Raw genomic sequence first — 25,424 nt, 5'->3', positions numbered from 1 at the left:
CCTCCCTATTAAGTAAAAATAATACATTAAGACATACAACTGGTATGAAAGCCAATAGTTATTCTGCCTCAAATAACTTTAATAAATCCAGTTTATTCCTTCTTGCATATTTCCAATTTCTTGATCACGCTAAACTAGCTTTCATGAGACACAATTTATGAATTTGTCCTCCAATTTTTTTTCTCACATACTGGCTTCTGTTTTTCTAGTTCTTAGGGTGCTTTAGTTTTTATTTTTGTATAGTTTTTTGAGTAATATTATTGTTACAAAATAGTGGAGGACTGTAGTGATTTTTCTCCCCCATTTCTTGCCTCTCCATTTTTTCTACAACCTCATGGGCTATCCCTGATTCTTTGTCTGAAATAATCTCATGGAAAGAATTCTTTCATAATGGCTTCCCTTGGTGTTTAAGTGAAGACAGAAAGATGCAGATTGTGGAAAGATGATTGTGCAAAGAAAACAAAATGCTCACACAAACCTTGGACACTTTCTAACTAAGGTAAGTGCAAGAACTCAGTATCCTGCTACTGAGAATTTAATCAAAATATTGTTATCCTTTAAGAAAAAATCTGAAAGCCATTTATTTTCCATTAAATTAAATGAGAATGATTGAAAGAATGCAGAATTTTCAACACAGTATTAACATATACAGGCCCATCTTATTTTATAGGCACTTCTATAATATATAATATAAACATTTTTAGATATAAATTCAACTTTGGGTTGTATTCAAATTAATGGGTGCTCTAACACTTCAGTTCTAAAAAACCAAGAATGAAAATAAAAGGGATGGAAAAGTCTTAATATTTCACTGTGTTTTCTTTATCTTTCAGTTCATCTGGTTTTATATAAGCTCATCCTGGTGAGCCATTATATTTTCTTTATTAGTGTGATGAATGAATTATTGATTCCTGTTTGCACATCTCTGCATTACAACAATAAACAGCTTATTTAACAATTAGTCAAGAAATGTAGTGTATTTAGGAAAAGATTATTTATTTTTTGCTTATCAGTTGAGCCAGCAAGAGCTGATTTTCAGGCTCCTGAGAGTGAAATATTGTTGGTTAAGAGCTTCAGGAATGTCTAGGCTTGATTTAATGAAGTTTGATTGCTCTACACACAGTACATGTGTTTACCTCCAGATTGTGTTAAAGAGCAGTCACCAGGGTTTCTCTCTCTCTCCCTCTCTCTCTTTTTTTTTCTTTTTGCTTCTCTGGCATTTCAAATAAACAAAAGAGAAAAAAAATAGAACTTCCATTGGCTCACTTTGTTTTTTTTAATGCCCTGCAGATTTTTTTTTTAAAATTTAAAAAATGCTATAAAACAAAACATTATTCTGAGACTTTAAAAGGCAGAAAAATCCACTGGGTTAAAGTTTTGAAGGGCTTGTTTTAGAATACATACAAAGGACATACCGGGGCTGGATTCTGACTGCTACAAAATAACGTGGAACTATTTTTTCCTGCGAATTGGAAACTATTATGTTGATACAGCCTAAAATTACCGTTGTCTTTTGTGCAGTCAAAACCCTGCTGACTCTTACCTTGTTTGTAATCAAGTACTATTTTAAAGATCTTTTTCAACATGCATTACTGACCAAAGAAAAGAATAAATCAAATGCAAGCTACTAGGATTTTGCGTTGTCTTCTAGTTTTATTACTGTTCTTGCTTAGGGTGACCTAGCTGAAGAGCATGGAAGAAGAGCAGGGCTAACAGAATTTTGAGATTCAGCAATGAGCCCACTTGGACGTTATGGGCCTTGGTAAAAGTCTGATCATCTTAATCCCCTATGCTGGTACCTGCCTTGGTAAGAGCTGAATTGGGCTGTAAAGAACATGGCTTAGTGAACATGCTGGCCATCAGCATTCCTTTCATGGCTCCAAAGTGGATGAGACCAAATAACTTGGCCTTTCTTGCATGGGGGAGGGGGACCAGAAGATTTGAAGGGGCAAAATAGTTGCCCTAAATCTTGCAGATGCTTCAGACATTCATTTTATCCCTTAAAGTTCCTGAACCCCCTGGCTTTTGGAGTATAGCCCCCAGCAGGTTTTAAAAACCTGGACTAGCCCTTGAACCACTAAAAGTTCCTTACCTCTGATCTAAGACTAGGGCACTTTTTCAGTGGCAATGCTTATTAGCAGGCTGTTTTTTTTTAAATGTACACACACACACACAACTAAACCCCCAAAACTCTTATATGATTGAACATTAACTAAATGATGCATCAATGAATAAAAAGAAACCTTACCCATACAAGCAATAAAAGGTTTCTTTTCACTGTTCCACAATATCCCAGCATTCCAATAATGATAAGGAAACAGCAAACTGCAATCATGACTGGATGGACAACTGGAAAATAAGTAGACACAACTGCCTCCTCCACTCTGAAAACAAATGAAACATAGATCAAGTTTATAGAGTGGAGTCCTGCTTCCCTCCAAAGCCATAAGTTTAGAAAATAGTAGTCTTCTGGGGAAAGAATGAAGAAATTATTTTCTTATCAAGAGGATTCTGTTATTAGGTGGCAATGCCCTTTGAATCCAAATGGAAATAATCATTTATTTATTTATTTATTTATTTATTTATTTATTTATTTAGAGAGTGCACGCGCACACATGGTTGCTTCCATTCATTCCATTCATTATCCAGCAATTAGCTTTGGAACAGTAACTCATATTGCTATATCAATTTAAAATATACACTGTGCACATGGAACTACTTTAAGATAAGCAAACTGAGTAAGGTATGAGCTACAATGAAATCTCACAAGAGGCAGAATATTAAATGCCCCAAGGAGTTGTTCCAGGAACAATTCCAGGTCCCACCACTCCTCTCTTGACCATCAGAAATATGTCTACAATAGCCTTTACTTTTTACTTCTGGAACTGCAGTTCAGGTCCATAGATGGTAGAGGGAAAAGTGAGGTAATATTTTTCTTGAATTTCTTCATAGCAATTAGTCATGATAGAATCTCCATGTTTAGAGGTAGTATATTTCTCTAATTAGCACACTAAATAAATCTCTCAGGAAGGACTTTTGCCAACATGCTTCTCCAACGCATTTGTCTAGCAACCATTAAAAAGTTGGACTAGGTGAGATTTGGGGTCAAACTGCAAATTATTTTAATAATATAGGATGCAACACTATTTGCCCTTGTGTGCAGTAAAGAGAGCCTTCCCTTCAGTTTTGCAGGACAGATTATAGGAGAGTAGATGCATGTGCATATAAGAGGCAAAGATAAGCTTTCAACAGTTGGAAATACTGGGGGAAGAGATTCAGAAGATCACAGATCAAAGGGTTGTGATGGGGAAGATGCCAAATACATCACAGACAGAATGAAGCAGGAATTCATTGCAAGAACACGGTCTAAAAAAAGGGCATGTTCTACCTACTGAAGAAACCCTTATTTCTTTGGAACTTCTGCATTGTTCTAACTGTACTGTACTTATAGGTGAAGCTTCTATCCTAAATTTGTCTTCTCCAAACCTTTGCCTTGTACCTTCTTTTTTAAATTTATTTATCCTACTCCATTAAAGAATTAAAAGATGGTTTAAGTAGGAACATTAAGAACCCTTTATCTGAAGGTACCCTGAGAGGAAATTAAAATGAGATGGGTGAGGAACAAGAGGTTTCAATCTTTTTGACTCAATAAGCATATTTTAAGAATGAGTTATGGATGCCTCCTAAAACATGCTACCATACTGGTACAGGGTGGCTTACCAAAGCTACTAGACCTGAGCTTCAAGCCACTAAATGGCAGAAGAGAATTAAAGTTTTCTGAATCATTCTGCTTCCATCTACTGTCCTTCCAGATTTCTGCAGTCTAGATTTGGCAGCTGCATGGCAAATCACAAAACTTACCTCACCACTCCATCTACCATCCTACGACGTTCTCTACTATCTTAGCTTATTTCTGTCTTTTGGGGGGGGCAGATGAACACAATGCTAAGCAGATCCTTGGGTTGCATCTCACTATCATTTTTTTTCATTTTCTTGATATGTGTTAGCCCTTCGAGGCAGTCCAGACGAGAAGCACAACTATGAGTACTAGCTCTATCTTTATTGTAAGATTACAGTACATTAACAGAATCTTGCAAGACTGAAAGTATTTCTCCCCTCCTCTCCTTTTGCTCTCCAGAAAACTAGGAAGGGTCCCTTCTGAAATGCTTCTCATGCCCCCTTTCTTCCTTCTACACATTGAGATATATTTTCCATGCCGGTTGTCCAGTGTGTGGCTCTTCCTCCTGTCTCTCAACATCATTCCCACAGACCATTACAAAATGCCTCTGAGGTATAGGCAGGGCCCAGAAGTATTCCTAGAGATGATTATGCTTGAAGTTGATATTTTACTTTCCTGCATGCAAGCTTCCCATTTATTTGTTTTAAAAAATAAAAGAACATTAAAAATAGTATCAGGAGTGGTATGAAAATGGAAATGGCAGGCATCAAGGAAAATGGAAGTGGGGATACTGGCATCTGTGGACATCACACTGGGGACCCAGGGGGTATGGAGTCCTCTTTAGAGAAACAGCTCCATATCTTTGCTGGATCCTTCTACACCGGTGTTTCTCAACCTTGGCAACTTGAAGATGTTCGGACTTCAACTCCCAGAATTCCCCAGCCAGCCATGCTAGTTGGGGAATTCTGGGAGTTGAAGTCCACATATCTTTAAGCCACTAAGGTTGAGAAACACTTTCCTACACAGATAGCCCAGTTCACCTGATCTGACATGCCTACCTTGTTTCTGCAGTTAAAGTGAGAACATTATTCAAGTAGTCTCTCATCCAGGCGGAAACGCATAACACAGTGATGGACATCAACTGAAATAAAACATGGATTTTGTTTAGCAAATACAAGATAGAGCAAGCTTGGTTATTAAAACAGTGTTATGAGCAGCATACTATTGCATTTTTTAAAAAAACTCCCTACTTAATGGCAAAGCAGATGTATCACTAAAGTACAGTCCTCTAAAGTAGTACTCTTCTTCTTTAATTTATTAATACTCTGAAAGAGAAAATTTCTCAATGGAACAATTTCAGTCTTGGTTGGTTTTCCTAGAAGTGCACATCTGAGGGACAAGAATAAGCTTTGAGGTTTTATTTTCTGCTTGTGGTAAGATTCATGCATCCAGCAGAGATTTCATAACAGAAATCCACAAGGTACTGAGATACAAAGCCAGCAGTCTGTGAAAGAAGCTGTCAGTCCCACTATGTGTATGCAATTATGCATGCATAATTTGAAGATTATTTCTGAAAAAGAAGGAAAGCCATTCTTAAGCTAGGTTGTACGGAGAAAAAGTCACACTCGTGTTTGAAGCAAAATAAAGACCGAACTCATGAGAGAAGAGAACTAGATTATGGATGCTGTTTAAAAAAATCAACACTGGTTGTAAGGCTGAAAGTTGGCAAAATCTAAAACCCACAGCTGTGTTATCAGACATGCGTAATGAGCTGCCTACTGAAAACCAGGAATAGACATTAACAGTATAGTTTATTTAGCCCCCTAGGCACAATGGAGATAAAACCCATATCTAGAAGAAAGCAAGAAGCAGATATTCTTAGATTAACTACATCTCCCCTCCACCCTTCCCCAGTGTTTTGCCTAAGAAAAAATAAAAACAAATATATAGGTTTATTTTGAGTCTCTCATGAGCAGTTAAACTGCATCATATTCTATCATGAGCTAGCAAAAGGGTTTTCAACTGTAGCTTCTGATCATTTTGACAATGCAATCCGTGATAACATTTCCACCATCTCTAACAAATGCCACTTGATTCTACTCTTCACTCCCTTCAAATGTAATGCAAATATGAGAAAAGCCGAGTTGATGGGTGAGCAAATATCATAGTTAGCGGCATATATCATAAGTAACTGTCCATAGGACAGAATCCTGTAATATTTGAGACAGGAATGCCAGAAGAGTAAAAGAACAGCTGCAAATGCAGTATGTTCCCTTGGCACGCAGTTGGCTTTCAGCTACGACAGATACCAGATAGAAATATGTAGTCAATGAAGTGCTAGTCCAACTCCACCACTAATTGCCTCTTTCCCTTTTTTCCTTTCATGAAAATGGTGGGCATTTGGTTCAGAAGTTACTGAGGCTCTTTTCCTCTCACCATGCACATGCTGGCAAGATCTGTTTTTTTCTTCTATTGTGTGAAAATATTTACATTCACATACATAACTTAACCCTTGAAATTATGCACAGCTAAATAACACTTTGTATCTGTGGTTTCTAATGCAGTGTGGGCTTGCTTCCCACATATTCTAGACAGGACTGGGGATGGGTCACTCAGAGATGAACAGCACTAGGTCCATAGGCTTTCCTTTTCCAACTTATGTGTAGGTGGCCTTTAGAATTGTGGACTTCAACTCTTAGAATTCTCAGCAGTGGCTATACTGTCTGGGGAATTCTAGGAGTTGAAGTTCACATACCTGGAAGCTGCTTTAAAAAATGGCCCTTAGTAACTCCTTATCTAAAGTTGGCTTGCCACTGGCTTGCCATTATCACCAACTGGCTATTTATCCACTTTGTGTTGGCCCATCTACCCAACCACCAAAGGGAAGCCAAGACAAATGGGAGATTCTCATATTTGGCCACTCTTTGCATGCTAAGAGTGGGTCAGTGAAGAGGCAGCAAGAACAAGGAGGAAGAGAAAGAGCCGTGGCTGAAGAAGCACAGGCATCAGCAGATATCGAACAGTTCTAACCACTGGTAGTTGTCCTGGAAATGAACATGCCCAAAAAGCAGGAATTTAATCTGCCTTACACAATTACTATCATTATTTATGTGATATACATGCTACCCAGCTAACACAAAAATGACTCTGGGCAGCTCACATATAGTTAAAAAACATAAAACAAAAGACCCATAGCAACACATAAAAACCCCACAGCAAAGCATAACTGAAGTGATCACAACATATTCCAATTCAAAATCAGGACAGTCGCTGCCCTCTCATTTTGAGCAGTGAACAAGACCTTGGTCAAACCATGCATCAGAGCCTCAGGAACAATCCCAAGTTCCCTCTGAATCCCCAACGAGTCCATCAGGCACCTGAGGGGGACCAACTGAATAGATCCTTCCTCCCTGCAGTGAGGCATGGCTGCAGAGAACTCCAAGGTCAACGAAGAGTGATCTGGCCATGCATGGTAGTTACTGATATCTTCCCCCAACTCACCATCAAGTTGCCACTGCTCTGAGACAAAAAACGGGTCCTACATGTGACTGCTGGTGCGACTTGGGACCCTGAATGACCTGAGTCAGGTCCACGGTTGCCATGGCAGCCATGAACTCCCAAGCCACCTTGGAAACCTGCTCTGGGGAGACAGGTTAAAATCCCCTGGTACCATCAGTCTGGGGAACTTCACTGCCAACACAGCCACAGCCTCAAGCAGTTCAGGTAAGGAAGCCAATACACAGCAGGGAGGCTGGTACACTAGCAGCAATCCTATCCCTAAAACCCAACCTCACCCAACCCAACCAATCCCTAAAACCCAACCTCACCAGCAGAGCCTTACAATGGGTTATCTCTTAAAACCACCAGGGTCTGATTATTATAGCCACTATTGTGCCCCCCACACTGAAATCACGGCTGGTGCCACACATGAAACCTATGTGGGCACATTTTTGAGCAAGGATCCCCCCCTTGCCCAGCCATGTTTATTATAAGCAGTTGACCCCAGGAAATAGGCCGGACACTGCTCTGGATCTGATTCCAAAATGGTGTCCCTGAATACACAGGATCACAAACACAGTACTATCTTTTCAAGGCAGAATCACAGAACAGCAATCCTCAAATTATTTCCAAAGTGCTGCACAGCCCTAATAAAAGTGTCAAGAAAAATCTAAATGAAACTATTACAGCAACTTCCAAATTATACATTACACTTCAGGCCAAGATGCTATCCTTACAGATCATAGGCATTTCCCAAAAGACTTCAATGAAAATAATTCACTTATTTCACAACTCAGATGGACGAGAGATGATATTCTCAGTGTTCTAAAAATAAATTCTTGAAAAAAAAACCTGCTTCTTTTGAATGTATTTTTGATAATTCTAGTGAACTATATATGAAAACTATACACTGTAGAGCCAGGAAAACATGATGTCACAATCTAAGAAGCAGAGTACATCTCACACTCATTCTATAATCAAATTCCATTACAGGTAGTCCTCGGTTTATGATGGCAATTGGGATCGGAACTGCTGTTGCTAAGTGATACAGTCATAAAGTGCAATGTCACATGACCATGCCACTTAATGACAGCAGCCCCAACAGTCCCCAGTTACCATCGTCAAGCAAGGACCACACAGGTCGTTAAGAACTGTGACTTCGGACTTCCTGCCAGCTTTCTCATTGACTTTGCTGGTGAGAAGCAGGCATGGAAGGTCAGAAATCACAATCACGTGACTGCAGCTCATTGCAATGTCATAATGGTGAGATAGACATCGAGTGTCCAGATTGCAATCATGTGACCGCGGGGATGCTGCGATTGCTGGAACTCCAACGACCAGTTGTAATTACCACTCGTTCAGTGCCAACATAAGTTTGAATGGTTGCTGAACAAGTGGTTATTAAACAAGGACCACCTGTATGTTTTCAAACCTCACCATTAATGCACCAACATTGGCTAATTTTTCCATTAAACAGACACATCTCTATCCTGTTACTTTTCTTTTCTTATTCCATTTCCTAAAGTGATGAATAACCCTCTCAAAGTTGACTTCCCACTGATGATTTCCAAATCTGAAAACAACACTAAATCTCAGATCTAATCGGTCAAGAATACTTGCCATTTAGAACTGGTGTCCTTAATGGGTGACAGACAACAATATTCTATGTCTCCATACACATCTTCAGGCCTGCTATCAGGCTTTGCCCAACCAATATTTGCACTAGAAGGTTCATCAGCAGAGATTCAAGGATATAGATCTTGATAATTGCAGATACTAGAAAAAACATTAATCTGAAGAAAACCAACAATTGCAAACTGAACACTCAAGCTATATATAAAGCAGATTCAAGATTCAAGCTACACAACTGTTCCTGCCTGTAGGTCATAATGGGCTGAGTGCATTCCTTTTTGGCATAAGCAATGGATAACACTGGTGTGCTGTTACTGTCATGGACCAGTCTGGTCTCAGGCGCTTTGTCTACAACCCTACTCAATCTCACACCTACCAGGTTTCTTGTCCACCTGATTTTTAATTTTAGATTCCTTTAATCAAAAACAAAATTAACAGAAAATGGGCATGCTGCAAAGGATCAGATTCCAGCATCATTTTTATTCCTAATAATGGCTCTGGGTACCACTTCTATTCTTAGAAAATGAAAATGGTTGGGAAAGGGATCAGCCACTGATTTTTGTTTTGCTTTTGAAATGTGTTCACCTGCCCCAAAAAGGGACAAAGTAAATTGGGGGTGAAAAGAAAATGGCAGGGAATAATATTAATTTCCCTAGTGAAGAATTAATGTTTTGTTACTGCTATACTCATATAGCAGCCAGTTCAGGAATAGGATGATACCTCTCCTTTGTAATGGCAGTTTTTTTTTAAGCACCCATAACATGCCCTCAACAATTCAGATATGCACACCAGCCATAAAAAAGTGGGGAACACTTGTTCTGCAGCATACTTTTTAAAGAGGGAGTTCCCTCCCCCATACACATACCCTATGGCAGGGTTTCTCAACCGTAGCAACTTATGTGGGGACTTCAACTCCCAGAATTCCCCACATCTTAAAGTTGCTAAGATTGAGAAACCCTGACCTACGGAGATGTTGTCTGTTAAATACTACATCTATATATTAGTCTAAAACCTTTTAAGTCTTCAGGCTGGTAGAGCATCTGGCATTAATGAAGAGGCACAGTAACATTTTATCTTCCAATATATTTTCTTCAAGTTGATGATATTTGTTTCCAATGAAACATTCTCTGATGTATCTTGTGAAGTGAGTAATATGCTTATGAGTCTTTCTCTTTGAGGAAAGATCACTTGCTTGAGAAGGAACAGGGCACTAGTTTAACGTTGGCAAGAAGCTACAGGTAAAAAGCAGGATTAAGAGGCTGCTGACCTGATAGCATACTTCCTAATTATTAGCAATCCTTCCTATGCTGACAAAGAAATATTTCTTTTCATATCAGGAAGAATGTAGACTGGGATCCACTGGTAGATCTCAACAATCTATAAGAATTAAATCCATTTGCTTAACAATGCAGTAAAATACCTCCCCCATTTAAATTAGGCTGTTGAAATCAAGGTACTATAGCTTGGGATAACCATAAGTGGACAGTGATGGGAAAATAAGGTGAGCTCAACTGTTCAATGAACAATGCACAAGTTGGATTGCACACAGAAAATATGTTTTAAAATCTCCCCAAAACTTTTTTGGGAATTTGGGAATATGAGGAAGAATATTATTTTTTCTTTGGGTTACATATTTTGCTTTAGGAAGCAGAAAGAACAGAAGGGAAGAAAACCAAGGTAAAGAGAATACTAGATTAGGACAGGGAGAAAGCAGAGAAAAGTTTATCTTTAAAAAGAAGAATGCTAAAGAGATCAAATTAATTCAAGTACCACATTGGAAAAGAGAGGGTATCTTTATTTAGCCATGTTATTTTCACAGAAAATGTTCAGAATATCAAAATAATTGAAACTACCCTATATAAAGTAAATGCTTTTAAGGGGTTATATATTTAATTAGGAACTAAGGAGTCAGCCTGTTAGAATCCATCCAGTAACACAGGAATTAGAGACAGGAACACAGGAATCAGACCACAGTGGCCTATCATGAAGCCATAGTCATTTCATTTAGAGATTTTGTTAAAATTTATTTGACAGTATCAGGGTAGCTATGGCTATTATGGACACCAAAAACACATTACTCTGGGTAATATACCCCCTCCCCCAAAGAAAAGAATCTGGTTATTACCCAACAGAAGATAACATATTAATGGAAGCCATCTGGTATCTGGATTATATATTCAATATGCACTTTTGGCTTTTGACTGCAAGGGAGGGGGACATCAGCCCACACAGCATCTGTGCTTCTAATATAATTTGTTCTTCTCAACACTTCCTCCTACTGAATTTTGAAGATTTCCAGATGAACATCTTGTCTGCATCTAAGGATTCCAATACTACATACTCTATAATTGCCCAGGAGTTTGGTAAATGTACAAGATAAACTATAATTGCCACATACCACATTCTTATCAACATTAAATTAAAATTAGAGCAGGCACTTATTACAACGGGAGCTCAAATTCCTATGTAAAAACTAGCCTTCATAACATTATGTCTGTTTTCACACAGGGATCTCTTTTCAAACAATGTCAATAAATCAGAACCACAAGTCCTACTGCCTCTCAAATCCAAATTTGTTCCTTATGATCTGACCTTCAGCCAAACTATACCAGAGAGCTTATATAGCAAATTAGGTCACAAGTTGTGGTTAATCTGAGTTCAGCATAAATTAGGGTGTTCAGATTCTCTTTTATGAGCAGGGGAACCTGCTTTTCACACAGTAGGGAATCCTCAATAACACAGAGAGTTTTCAGTCACAGAAGAGTTTAGGAAGCTCCTGTTTAAGCTGGACTTCAGTTTCTATCCTATGATCATACTCCAGGAAAAGTCAGATTCAACTCAAATTCAATTAAAACTAAACTCATATGGTCCTGACCCTGTAAGCTTTCTGGAAAGCCTTGAAGACCAGGCTTTTCACCCAGGCATTGGTAACAGATTGTTAGTTGAGCCCAGCATGGATAAGATTATGATCAAGTGATAACTTTTAGGGACCTCAGTTATAATAGCAATATTGCCTTTTGGTTTTTTTACAAAACACTGGGTTTTACAATATATTTTTGTATATTGTGAGACGTCTACAGACATAAGGTATAGATGGGTAGTTATATACATTTTATAAAGAAATAAACTTGGATGGTGGTGGATTTTATACTGTGGAATGTTTCTGGAGCTATAGAGTTGTAGCAATTACAGGTGGTCCTCACTTAACAACTACTCGTTCAGCGACCATCAGAACCTACAACAGCACTGAAAAAGTGGTACTTATGAACAGTCCTTGAAGTTCTGGTTGTTGCAGCATCCCTGCAGTCACGTGATCGCCATTTGCAATCATCACGGCCGGCTTCCTACAAGCAAAGTCAATGGGGAATCTGGTAGGAGGTCACAAATGGCGACCACATGATGTCCTCGTTTAATGATGGCACACAACTTGCTTAACGATGGCAACCAGAAAAGCTGGAACTGCTATCACGAAGCAGCGCAGTCACATGACTTGCGCTTTACAACCACATCATTTAGCAATGGAAAGTCTGGTCCCAACTGTCATCATTAGAATTCTTCCTAGCTTATGAAGCTTTTTACAATTAAGGTTATTTTTAAGTTTAAAAGGTTTTTTAAAAATGCATCCCCTCTATGCAATTTGATACAGTGGGTGCAGCCAGGTATTTACAGATGTTAGAAAATTGGGTATATTACTTCATTTATGAAGCACACACCTAACTTCTCTCTTATCTTTGCCTCCCCCAGTGTCAATCCAACCACTCCCATATTTCTGATACGTCTGGCAAAATTTTCAAAAATTGCCAACCACGATAAAAGGAAATACTCTGAATGTGAGCAGTTTTGTAATGAGAACTCCAAATCATAGCCCCACCATGACAACAGAAAGGAATAAACCAAAATTTGATTTTGCTGCTAAGATACGTAAGATAATCCTAAACATTCTAGAACCCGAGATCCTGATCAAAATGTGGTTCTGCTTTTATCCCTTCCCCAATCCCAATTCCACAATTTATCCCACAATTTACTGCTTAAATTCCACTGAAATTAGAAATTTGCCTAGCTCCTTCCTGGCCATAGTTGAGCAAAAGAAAACTGCAAATGGATTACAGCTGCTAAAAATGGAAAATATTTTAAAGCTTCAGTTTCCATAACCAACACTGGGCACTTTGTATCTTGAAACTACCTGGGCAATTTTGAACAATTTGTTATGTTGAACAATTTCACTGAAATCAATTAAATTACTTTCCATAGCATGTTTATGATCAACGCTTATATTTAATTGCATCTAGAAGCCTTTATATTGGAATATAAGTGGATAGCTTTCTTTGGAATGTATCCATTATGTAGCAACCACAGTCATTACAATGGAACTTATTTTAATAATAAAAACTTGCTTATGGCTTTGGGCTATGCACTTCCACATCAGTATTCTGAGGTAGAGCTAAGCTGTACAGAATAAATTGGATTCATATTCAAGTAATGTTTTCTAAAATCAAGATAAGGAGAACACAGATTGTCTTTTTTTTTTTTTTTCCAAAGGCTACATTTCATCAAAAATGTCAATGTTTCAGTGCTGTGAAGTTCTAAACATATTCTATAGATTTCCGCTATGCTATATTATAAACACTATAGTATCTAATGTAACATTTTTACTTGTTACAAATGACTGCTCAAATAACTTCTGGTTTCATTTAAACCGTCAAAACGATACATATTCATCACCATCAAGCTGCTACTTTAAATTTTTGCTTGATGCCCCAACCACAGTTGCCTTTGAAATAAGCACTGAAACCATGCAGACTTTCAAGCTACATTTGCTCAATTTAAATCAGACACTTGCCTAATTTGTCATCATGTATATTTTAAAAAGTGCTAGCTATTGCATTATAAAAGCTGCAGTCTTGTTCATTCATATGCCTTTTATAGAAATATCTAGCTTTAATTAAAAAGTAATATGTTCTTCTTTTATCTGTGGCATCAGGAAGATTTGAAGCTTTGGAGCAATGGTACAAGAGTTTGTAGATGGAAAAATCTGCCACTGACAGACATCTCTGCAAGATCAAAATCACTGGAGGGACACCAAGTAAATATGGCCCAGAGTCAATCATTCTAAGAAAACGTTTATTCATTTGTCACCTCTACAGCAATCTATTGGAGGAGAGATTCTTGCTTAAAAACAAGGCCAAGGAATGAAATAATGACCTGTATTCCCTCAAGAATTTTGTAGGCTGAACCTATTTAATCAGAAGTAATGCCACTGACTGCAGTGGAGATTGTAATCCCCTATAATGGCAACTGAAAGCAATCATGCCACACATACGTGCAAGAGGCTAATTAAGATATAGGAGCCTTTTTTGAAAACTTGGTCCATTTCATTCAAGTAGCATTCTAGGAAAGAAAATAAATGTGGATTCTGGTCAGCACCCTAGCCCAAATACAGAATCCTGTATTTCTTATCAAGTTCTATACCAGAAAACAGGAAATAATGAAATAGGCTAAAACGTGAAAGGACTATGGCTATTGAAAGTTATAAAGCTGCAGGAGAAGAATTCATTACACTTCCTTGTAAATAAGAAAAGCTTGACTGATGTCTAAATGGTCACATTAGCAATGCCCACAGCAAATCACAATGGTACTAAAATGGTACTAAAATGACAAGGGCACAATGTCACCGTACAAATGCTGTGATGATGTACTTGTGTCACAATGTCAGAAGCAAGAATGTGAGTCACAGCACTTCAGTGATTATATCAGCATGCAGTTTGCCAGTGCTCCTTTCCCCAGGATGCCTATGGCACTAAGGGTAATGTATCTCAATGCTGATTGAGGAAGATGTTCCAGAAAAGAGGGGGAGGTCATCACTGGAAGGCACTTAACACACACTCTTGCTATGGTCCCTCTTCTTATTTTATCCAAAGAGCCTTTGAAATCAACCATACAGGTTGAATACCTTTAGTAGCCTCGACCTAAGATAATGTTGGGGTTTAAAAAATGGTCACGATCAATACTTGTATCTGAAACCAATTACAAATAAATGGGAGATATCTTTCAATAATTGTAAGAGATACTACAAAAGAATCATTCTTAATACTCTTGCTGCTGTATTCTGAACTAATTCAAAGCCAACTACACAGAGAACAGCTTATAGCGATTTATTCATGTAGCAATAGCAATTACTTCCAACTAAGTGCACAGAGAACAATGTTTCCAGCCTGCTGTGTTAGGAACCCAAATATTCTGTTCTGTTCAATTATTCTGATCATGGAAATGACATCCACATTATGTAAGGGTCACTTAAAAGTTCGATCATCAATCTCATACTTAAATGCAGTAATAAAACAGAGGAACAATCTAGTCAACTTCCAATTCTACTCCATGGAAAACTGATTAAGCTTGCTCTACTGAAGAAATACTTCCAAATGGGTAAGACATTACTCTAAATTCTGCTTTAATTGGAGAAGGCTTTGGGACATTGTTCTGTTTAGGGAATAATCTGAACTTACCTCAAATTAAAAAATGTTCAGCACAGAACCTTTAATCTAATCTCCTTTCAAGCAGCAAAATAAATATATCTGCCTAAAGAAGAAAAATAGAGCCAACTAGAAATTATATGGATGGTGTAGCTTTTTTATAGCCACATCTTAACCCAGTGCTACTCAGTTTCGAATCCTCCAGCCTGGGTGCCATATTGGGGAAGACTGTTTTATCAATACTGGAATATTTTAATGAGATTTATACTGATGGTCAGTTAATGGTTTAATTCAAGACAAAGATGATGGGGTACAGTGTGATTAGATTTTGTTCTTAGAATGCCCCTTGATTTGGCCTTGCCCCTATGGTTTCAATTGTCTTTGCTTGGCTTTGACTTGTGAACTAGGTTGCTTTTTCTCAGATAAGTTTGATCTGGCCACAGTGATACATATCACTGCATCACTACTAAATCTTAGTAGTAGCTAAGGTTTTCACAGAGTAATCTATGTGGAACTGCTGGTGAGGAATTTCATTCTAGTTGGTGCAGAAGTCCGACACACAGAAATTTTGGGGTCTGCTCTTCAGATCATATATAGGTTGTATAGCAATTGCATTAGCCCAATTTAATTCATCTTGGGAAAAATGCCTTAAATTAGAATATCTATTTAAGTAGTAGTAGACTATTTTTCCCATATAAACCTAAGCATGGGTTAGAGATATTTTCAGTAATCCTGTTTTATACGCCTTCAGTTCAAATGTATCTCAATTACAGAATTTTCTGCCAAAAGAAATTAGACCTGTTCCATTTCTAATTGTTTTAGATAGCTAATAAAAACCTTTTTATTCAGCCTAGCCTAAATGGGACTTAATTATATTAAGTATTATAATCATCCATTGTCCCTAATTCCATCTTTAACCCTGTTTCTTTCAGTTATTTCATTTTTTTTTTATTGTATTGTACAATACAAGAAACTTTGTGTTTCTTGGGAGTGCTGAAATGACATATAAAAAGAGGTACATGTACATGTTTGAAAAAAGAGTTACATAGAAAACATTCAAACTCAGGACTTGTAATAGTTCATTCGATTTACATATATATCTAAACCAAATCTGACAGTCAACAAATTCAGCATAGATTTGACCACCAGAAATCTTCATAAAGAAGAATACCGTTAGTGAGGTTTCTGTTTTTTATATAGAAGAGAGAAACTGATTTCCACAGAAAAAGGAAGGAAGATACCTATCAAAGTGGTGATCTTTCAAATTCTGCTGGAAATCAGGTCTGAGTGGTTTAAACATCTGACATGGAAATCTTTATTCTCAATGGAGCCATCTATTCAAATTAAGCCAAAGTTGGCTTAAATAGAACAGTTAAACTACATACAGACAGTTGCACTGAGATTTTGTAAGCCTTTCAAATCCTTGTCAATTCATTTGACTGACTTTGGATAATACAGTGTCCAACATTGTACCTTTGTAATATTGAAGCACTGGCACTTTTCCTTCACACCCCAATTTTAAACATCCCTTTACAGAAGTTACAGTTGTTCACACATTAAAAACACATTGCAGCTGCGTGTATGTACATACATGTGTGTATATAAACGCTAATATACATGAAGCCTGTAAATGGAAGCAGATTTTACTGATGAAAACATACATTTCTAAGTATGTGTGAAGCAGTCTAATTCTGCACTTAATGTTGCTTAATCCAAACCAAAGGTGGAATTATACAGGGTTTAAGGCAGTCCCTTTTCCAAACTGGGTACCATAGATTAAATATACAACAAAATGAGCCATTTTTCTCTTATCAATTCCAGTTTAATTTTAATCTACTTCTCTGCTGTAACAATATATCCAGAATATGCCACAGCAATGTTATATGCCACCCAAGTTCCCAACTTTAAAGTATTTCTTTGATGTATCTGGACACTGCCTCTTCTTCAGCCTTAATGTCGTTGTGTGTTGATTCAATCCTTCCTGAACCTGGCATCTGCCAGATGTTTTGAATTATAGTTCCCATAATTTAATTTAATTTACTCGATTTAGGTGTCACCCAACTCCACGTGATTCTGGGCAGCTCACAATGTAACAAAAAAAAATTAAAAGACTACAACAATTCAGAACAACACAAAGAAAACAAATAAGTAAGGAGCAGATGATGAACATGATGGCAAATCCGACCAAGAGAAATAATAGGAGTCCCAGCCCAAAACTTCTGGAGGATATAAGGATTTGCAGTTTGTGCCAAATTCAAATGCATCATCCTGCAGAGCTGTCCCAGCAGCGAGGAAAACAGAACGGCATTTTTAGCACCTATGATTTTCCTTCCGTAGCTCGCAAAGAACTGGACGTGGGAGGAACAAAAGAATCAATCACTGTGTTTGGTGCTGGCTCAACAGTATGCATGATCTGGGACTTGTAAAAAATATGGCATTTATATGCTTTCCCAGAAACATACAGTAAAATTTAAAGGAAATTTATAGCCTTCTGGGCATGTAATAAATGAATGTATTTTACATTAGCATGGCTCAAGAAAATAATATAACAATAAGAGTCACTTCCAAAGTTTAAGCAATAGTCTTTCAGAAATTACAGAAATGTTTCAGATGCTTGGTTAAGACACCAGGAATGTTAAGATTAAATAGGAGATTTTGTATGGCCTGCTCCTAAAATAACAGCAATCAGTAATTAATTGGCAGAGAGAATGCGCTCACTGGTAGAGCAAATGAACCAATTACACAGAATTATAATTCTGATTAATGGGGAAATATATTCAGTGATAAGGATTAAGATTGTATTGGGACAGTATATTACAATTTACTTTATTTTCTTTAACTAGGAGAGTGTTTTTCTACTTTCCAAAGTAAATGCTATTTTAAAAAACGCTGACTCTTTTCCTGAAGGGATGATTGTCCTTCCCTCCAGGAAAGGCAGGACATCCTCTTAAGAAAATAATTACATGGGGTCAAGATCCCTGGCCCAGCCTGTCTCTGACACTGGACAGTTCCAAATGCTGAAATGTATAACTAATTACAGAGACAGACATATCTTGATAATTTATGCAACGTACTTGCTCATGCTTTATTGTTCATCTCTAGCTTTTGACAATCAGCAGTACAGGACATCCTAAGCTTTAAGTTACAGATTTTGTCTTGCCTGCCACCATTAAATTCCACATTTTTAGACATGACATATTTTGAAGATATCTTGTTGTTTCTGCATTACATAAAACCATCTTGCTCTTTTTTTCCAGATAGTTTCTGCTTTCATGAGCTTCTGTTATGAAGCTGAAAAATTACAGCCTTGGTGTAGGGAGCCCCTTTTTGTCTCCCAACATCCTCTTTAAGAACAAAATTGAATGCGTTGCCTGCAGCCCGGAACAATGTCCACCTTGAAACTACAGTAATATTTTACTTACAATTTGAGAATTGCCTATATTTCCTGCTGTAGTAAACACTATATTATAGGCTTGGAAAGATCAGAAACCAAAGAAAAGAAGTATCTTCTGTGCCACTTTCCTTCATAATGAATCCTAAAACAACTGCCTTCTGAAAACCTGCTGCAACAAGGCTGGGTTAAAACAAGCAAGTTAGCGAGACTAGCTTGAAACATCAAGTTTAGGCCTGCCCTGAACAGACAGTTGTTAACAAGAAGGCATTTCTTAAAGATGAACAGATTCATCTCTGGCTATCTTATTTTTTTACCTAAAGCCAAGCAGAACACACCCGTCAACCTACGCAAAAGCCTTTTCTCATAGAGCTGGCATTCTTCAGATGGTTGGATTTTGACTACCATCCCTGGTTCAGCCTTTTTGGGACCAAAGGCAAGACATTTGAGGGATGTGCCCCAGGCTGCCTTTGAAAGATCAGTAGGAGAAACTAAGACAAAAATTCACTCTGATTTTATTTAAATGTAGCTAAAAGTAAATGTATGAAATACTTAGATACTAATCATGTAATCAGTATTTGAAAATGTCCTCCTCCTATTATGTTAAAATTAACCCTAATCACTTCAGAGGTCTCTCAGGATTACACCCAAGGCTTCTAGAAGCTCATGTAATGTTGGAGGCAGAGGGTGATCACCTTTAATTTAGCAGTATCTAAAGCCTTCCGGACCAGTCCCAGCTTTTAGGACACTCTGGGCCAAATGCGTTGAAATGAGCTTCCTTTGCTAGAGAACTCCAAGAAGCACTGAGTAGTTTAATTTCCCTATGCTGAGTAAAGCTGAATTGGGACTTCTGTGAAATTAATGGTTTGCTTGAACCAGCCATCTAAAACACCAGGACAGACAACAAAAATTAGGGGACCCAGAATAAACATTGCTTGTGGATTCTGTCAGAATTCTTTGTTAAGGTTCCAAGTGAACCTGCGTCCCATTACTGAGAAAGATGTACTATATAGGGATGAAGAAGGCCTTCTCTTCTAGGAAACAGAACCTTAAATAAAAAGATTCAAAATTTGACTAGGTAGCAGCTAATCTTAACACAATTAATCACCTCTTTGTACTACTCAGGCCTTCTTTATTTACCGAGTTTTTGGAGTGTGGCTCTTGGCCTAAAGACTTTGCATGCTGCAGTTCTAATGCAAAACGAAATTTTAGCAACAGGAGCTTCAATATTCATATTCACTTCTAGATTCCTAAAAAGTTTCTTCTTAATCGTCTTTTATTGAAGTGAATAATCTGGGCCAGTTACCAGTAAACATCTTCGTCTAAGACTCTAGGGCAAGTATCCTCCAGCCACCTAAATCTTGCATCTTATGCAGATGAACAATGAATGTCTGAGGATCTTGGTCTTCAACGCATTCTATTAAAAGGAACACCATTCATTTTAGTGGGTTACTGGCTTCTTTCTAAGGAAAAGAATTTATAGCTGGAACATCAAAATCTTTCCACTGCTAATTCAACTCTGAAATAAGTAAGGGTGAAAGTCAATCTCATAGCATGCATTTTAAATATATATATATATATATATATATATATATATATATATATATATATATGGTACTTTGAATATTTGCCATTCATTACAGTAGTGAACCTTCATAAAATATTCTGAAGGCAATTCATAAATAAAGAAAATATAATCAGTGTATAATGCTACAGGAGAAGTAATATATTTTAACACACCAGGATACAGCTGTGCCAATCCTTTTAATGAATATATGGATGCAACTATTAGTAACAAGCAGATATAATAACACCAACAATAATATCAGTTATTTGGTGAACTCTGTCTATCTAATTTAACTATATAACTGTAGATATGCAATATTTTTGATGGTATGGTGCAGAGTATAAATACAAGAGTGTCTTTATCAAGCCACAAAGCTTATTAATATGTTCATTAAATATATTGCAGCAGCTGCTCACCTTCACACATAGTTAAAAAGAACAATCTTTTATTTTCTAATTGCTCCTAGTATTAATTACACTTTTATGTGTTTATTAGTCAGAGATCTGCTTCAGCAATTTTTAGAACAAGTTTTTTTTAATTAACATATTTTTTCCCAGGTATCATAAAAACAGGCTACAAAGCAATCACAACAAAATTGACACTAAAATTTCTAAAATAATAATCAATTCCAGCATTCTTCCCAAAAAAGCCGAGAGACAGAAAATAAAACATGGAACAAGGGGCAGATATAGAGAAATATAACAAATTTTATCTGCTATCTAAATGCACACATTGGAGGTTTGATTATACTGAATGGAAGATTAATTTCTCTTTCATTTTGACAAAAAGAGATGTAGATTTGAATAACTTTTCAGTAAGTATTAATTAAGGAGTTAATTAGTACTTACTGAAATAAAACCAGATAATTATAACAAAAATGGAACCAGGTAACCTATGTACCTGCCTGCTCCGTCTATTTGAATGGCTGTCTAGCTGCCTCCAAAAGACAACTGCCTGGGACAGATAAGGTTTTCCAAAGGAGGGAATTCTACATTTCAGACCCTGCAATGAAGTACCCTTCTTTATCCAGCTCACTTTAGACGCTGATGAGTCCTACACGATTTCTATCATGTAGTTCTTTGTAATCAGAAACATTATTTTGGTTACAAGCTTTTTAGGCTATGGGTTAAAACCAGCGTTTTGAACTGACTTTAAAATGTACCAGAAACTAATACAGACTTCAGTACAATCAGTTACTTGGGGGTAACCAACAGAGTAACCTATCTAAACTCTATAGTCTACTCACTGCATTTTAGAACATATGATCCAAATAGTCCATTTCAATAACTGGCAATCCAATTCAAGGAACTAAAATATGCTTCTTGCTGGAGACACCAATTGAATCTCCAAAGGTAATGTGCCGTATGTAGACTGACCTCCATTTTCTAGACCTAATCCAGCATATTATGACACCAAACACTTACTCATACTAAAAGAAAACTAATGAAAATAATTCTAATGAAAAGTTGAGTAAAAGTTAAGTGCCTGTAAGCATGCTATGTAAACACAGCTTAAGAATCCACAAGCTAACTCTGAATGCCCATGTTGTACATCTATAAATATAGCTCTCTTACACCATCTATTTCGCACTAATAACCTTTGGACAAGTAGTCCAAGATCCAAACCAAATTATTTTCAGTGTAACACTATGTTTTATACAGTACAGTACCACTTCTGCTGTAATGGGTAAAATATCCCAAGAATATTAGGGGTCACCAATACAGGGAAAGGGAGGATGGCCCCAAAAATTCTTTCTGCACAAACTCAGGGTTGCCCTTATTTCTGTAATATCCAAATACTCAATTTAATGTAATTTCACTTTCACTGCACATCCTGCAGCCTTTACTTATGACCTAAATCAAGTTTGTTTGCTTGTTTGACTGCTGTTCAAAATTGCCTCATGCTATCAATCACTTTTCCTCTGGGAGAAAAAGAGTGAGATAACTCAGATAATCCACTGTGTCCCTCTGATGCAGCATCTGAAGATGTTTGTTTGGGGTAGGTTATCTAAGTGGGGTTGGTTCCACCTGTTTCTCTAGCAGGGGATGTGGGAACTCACCCAGAAGAGCAGATTGAGGGCATAAAGCAGGCAACGCAAACACTTCACTGAATCTTCTCTGGCCATTGTGATCTCCTCTTGGTGAAAAGCCCCATTCTCAGACTGGCTACATCCTCCCCTTAATGCCTCCAGCTGGAAAAGCTTTCACAATCTGCAAAACAAGGGAGGAGAGGGGAGGTGAAAGAAGAAAAAGGAGGATTATCTCATGGATGAAGGCTGACAGAAAGTAAACAAGGAGTTGCAAGATCAACCTGTTGTAGTGTGGAAAAGAAACAATTCTCAGCTGCAGTATCTTACTTAGCAAACCAGCCAGACCTTCTGTTACTTACTTACCTCCATGATGTCAGAAATTGATTGGGAAAGCGAGGAAACAGCAAAGGTCAAATGCTTTTTTTCTCTAGTAAAGGGGAAAAAAAGGCACCGTGATGGAATTTGTGAACTACTGACACGCGCTCATAGGTCCCATGCTGGATGGCAGCCTTCGACCTTGTGCTTAATTTGCTCAGACCTGTAACTCTTTACTTTTCCTGTGCCCATTTCACCTCTGCACTGAGACGTTGCTCGGAATAACTACACCTGCTTTGGAAGGGTGGGAAAAGTTTGTCCTTTTATTACTCATTAACGACCTTGATAGTGCATGTAAGAGAGGACAGTGAAAAAGTTGCACGACCGAGACAAAGTAGTTCTCCACCTTCATGATATGGCCAGATTGGGCATTTTGAGGGTAGGGGGGTGACCAAAAAAAAAAAAAAAGGAGCACTTGAAGGAAGGAAGACCTATCTTACTTTCCAGATTATATAGGGTGCAGGGTGTGACCCCCGGATCCGCTAGCCTGCAGAAGTCGGGGTGGAAAGGGGCGAAGCGAGTAAAAGGTGACCGACCAGGGCAGGGCTGTGGCAACCGAGTTATTCGGTCGGGTCACTTGGCCATCTGCCCCCTTCTCCGGAGATGCTGCTCTTCAAGTCCCGCCGCGGCTATTGGCTCAATCCATGCCTTTCATTCCCTCTCCAATGCCAGAACCACCACCCCGAAAGCGATCGGCACTGAGCCGCGCCTCAAGAGCCAATCGGAGCTGGCTGGCGACGCAGCTTCTACTCCTGAGTAAACAGTTGGGGCGGAGGGGGAGAATGATGAGCGAAAAGTCTAGGAACCTACCGGGTTCTCCACATGGGCTGCGCAAACGCCCCCAGTCCTTCTCCGAAACGGCACACCAAATCCGAACGAACAGTTCCGTTTAAAACCAGGAACTTTCCAGCTCCGGCAGGGGAAAAGGCAGGCGAGAACTTCACTCGCAAACTATTTCTTAACTCCCACCTCCTTGCCAAGCCCTGAGTGGCGGCTCATGGAAAGGCAGCCGCCAGCTGCACAAATCGTTGCCACGCATGCTCCGGATCCCCCTCTTCTGTCGGGTCTTAGAGCCCGCTGGACACGTGTCCCCCGCCCCCCTCTGAATTTCTTCACTGTTTTTATTTTTAATTTTGCCAAGTCAGTTCTTTAAAGAGAGGGAACTGGCGAATCGAGGGATTGCTTCCTACTTTGGCGGGTAGCTTATTTCTAGCAGTAATAATTTTATTTATATTTCAAATTTAATCATCTCCCATCTCACTCAGTGAGTGACTCTGGGAGGTTTACAATAAAAGCAAAAGTAAAGAGTGGTTAAAATACTGGTTAAAATACAATAACCCAATGTTCAATTAATAAATAACATCTTCCAAGGTGCTGCTGCTGCTGCTGCTGATGATGATTCCTAGCCTCTTGGTCAGAATCCAAAATTTTGGACAATACCCAGACTAAAGACTGTGGTATTCTTTGGATGAATAGAGGAGTGGAGAAAGAGAATGATAGCTCCTACTGGCAAACCAGCTTTTTAATGCATGCTTACAGGATGGAATTTACACATTGCTAAGCCATGCTTCCTTAACATTATGTATTGAATAAACCAAAGTTGGCTGGCCTCAGACATCACATCTTAGCCTTAAACCATGATTTACAAGGACAATGGCTGGGTTCCCTCAACCTACTGGTAAACCCCACAAAGCCTACTATTAAGGCTTAATAGGATGGGAGCTGAGCACAACCTCTGTTGACTCAGACCAAATTTTTGAGGATCAGAGTGGGTTTGCTGATTCTGCTTCAAGGCACATGTCACTTTTAAGTCACACATTGTATTTCAGTTCACAACCAGCATGCATGCGTACGCATCTTTGTATTTTAAAACAAAGAAGAGTCTGTCAGAGGCAGAAGTGTGGAGGCATACAATGTTTGCTGATTTTAATTACCTGATTTTAAGATGGAAATAATGGTCAAGAACATGAAGTTCCAGATAACAGGGCAGAGACAGCGTAGTAAGGAGATGAGCAGCAGAGCAGTCTAGGAAATGTAGCTGATAGAACCAAAGCTTTTTTTAATCTCACTGTAAAACTGCAAAAAATATCCATATGTATAAATGACACATATGAAATCTGCAGTTCCATACATATTTGCCTAAAAAAACAAACTGAATCCAGTGGGACTTAACATCTGAATAGTCATGTATATGGTAATACTGTAAAACTCAACCCTGTCATTCCCCACATATTTGATTAGCAAATATTTGATCTACTGTATTTTGAACCTGTTGACTTAGATGACTTCTTCATGATCATTTAAGCTTCCAAAGGTTCATCCTCAGAAATGGTTGTGGTGAAACTAACAATCTTTGTGATATCATAAAGTAACAACACAATCCTATGAGTTTAATTGGATACAATGTCCAGGCAATTCAGTTGTCTGAACAGATGTCTTTTCAAAAGATAGATGTCTACTCAGAAGAAAGAATGATGGGATGGATGGAACCAAGTTAGTAAAGATATAGCAGAGAGACATTGCTGATTACAAAGATGAAAGGGGTGGGGAGAAGCATGCCAGCAGGAAAAAACAGGTGGTGTATATGTCTATGGTGCTTTCTGGTGGATGTCTCAAATGTATTCTGTCTGCATCCTCTATGCTCTGTTTGAATATATGTCAATAAACAGGCTTTTAATCTACAAACAGACTTATAAAACATTGTAATTGTTTTTTTCTGCTTATTTGCATCAATTACATTTATATTTTCTCCATATTTTTCATTTACCATTTTTAATCTATTG

At 38.0% G+C, this 25,424-nt stretch overlaps 1 protein-coding gene across 5 annotated transcripts in view; it reads right to left on the bottom strand.

Annotated features, from left to right (window-relative positions):
* Positions 1 to 23,662, bottom strand: part of TSPAN12 (tetraspanin 12) — a 61,049-nt gene extending 37,387 nt beyond the window's left edge. Inside the window, exons 1-4 of one of the 5 annotated variants that reach the window (XM_015887380.3) lie at positions 23,452 to 23,662; positions 22,297 to 22,447; positions 4,738 to 4,820; positions 2,249 to 2,384 (exon numbers count right to left, since the gene is read on the bottom strand). In XM_015887380.3, coding sequence (XP_015742866.1) covers positions 2,249 to 2,384; positions 4,738 to 4,820; positions 22,297 to 22,362 — 285 coding nt within the window. In that variant the 5' untranslated portion in view covers positions 22,363 to 22,447; positions 23,452 to 23,662. Of the gene's footprint in view, positions 1 to 2,248; positions 2,385 to 4,737; positions 4,821 to 22,296; positions 22,448 to 22,629; positions 22,843 to 23,081; positions 23,287 to 23,451 lie in introns of those variants that run through there. The other 4 variants (XM_025164074.2, XM_025164073.2, XM_088141689.1 and 1 more) reach the window with 4 other exon arrangements.
* Between the last annotated feature and the right edge of the window lie 1,762 nt (positions 23,663 to 25,424).

The sequence above is a fragment of the Python bivittatus genome, unplaced genomic scaffold (assembly GCF_059951505.1).
Source record: "Python bivittatus isolate LINGU-HERP-01145 unplaced genomic scaffold, Pbiv_v1 ctg000330_np1212, whole genome shotgun sequence".
Classification (NCBI taxonomy): domain Eukaryota; kingdom Metazoa; phylum Chordata; class Lepidosauria; order Squamata; family Pythonidae; genus Python; species Python bivittatus.
Note: the sequence above shows the minus strand (reverse complement) of the source record. Positions and strands in the feature narration are given on the sequence as shown.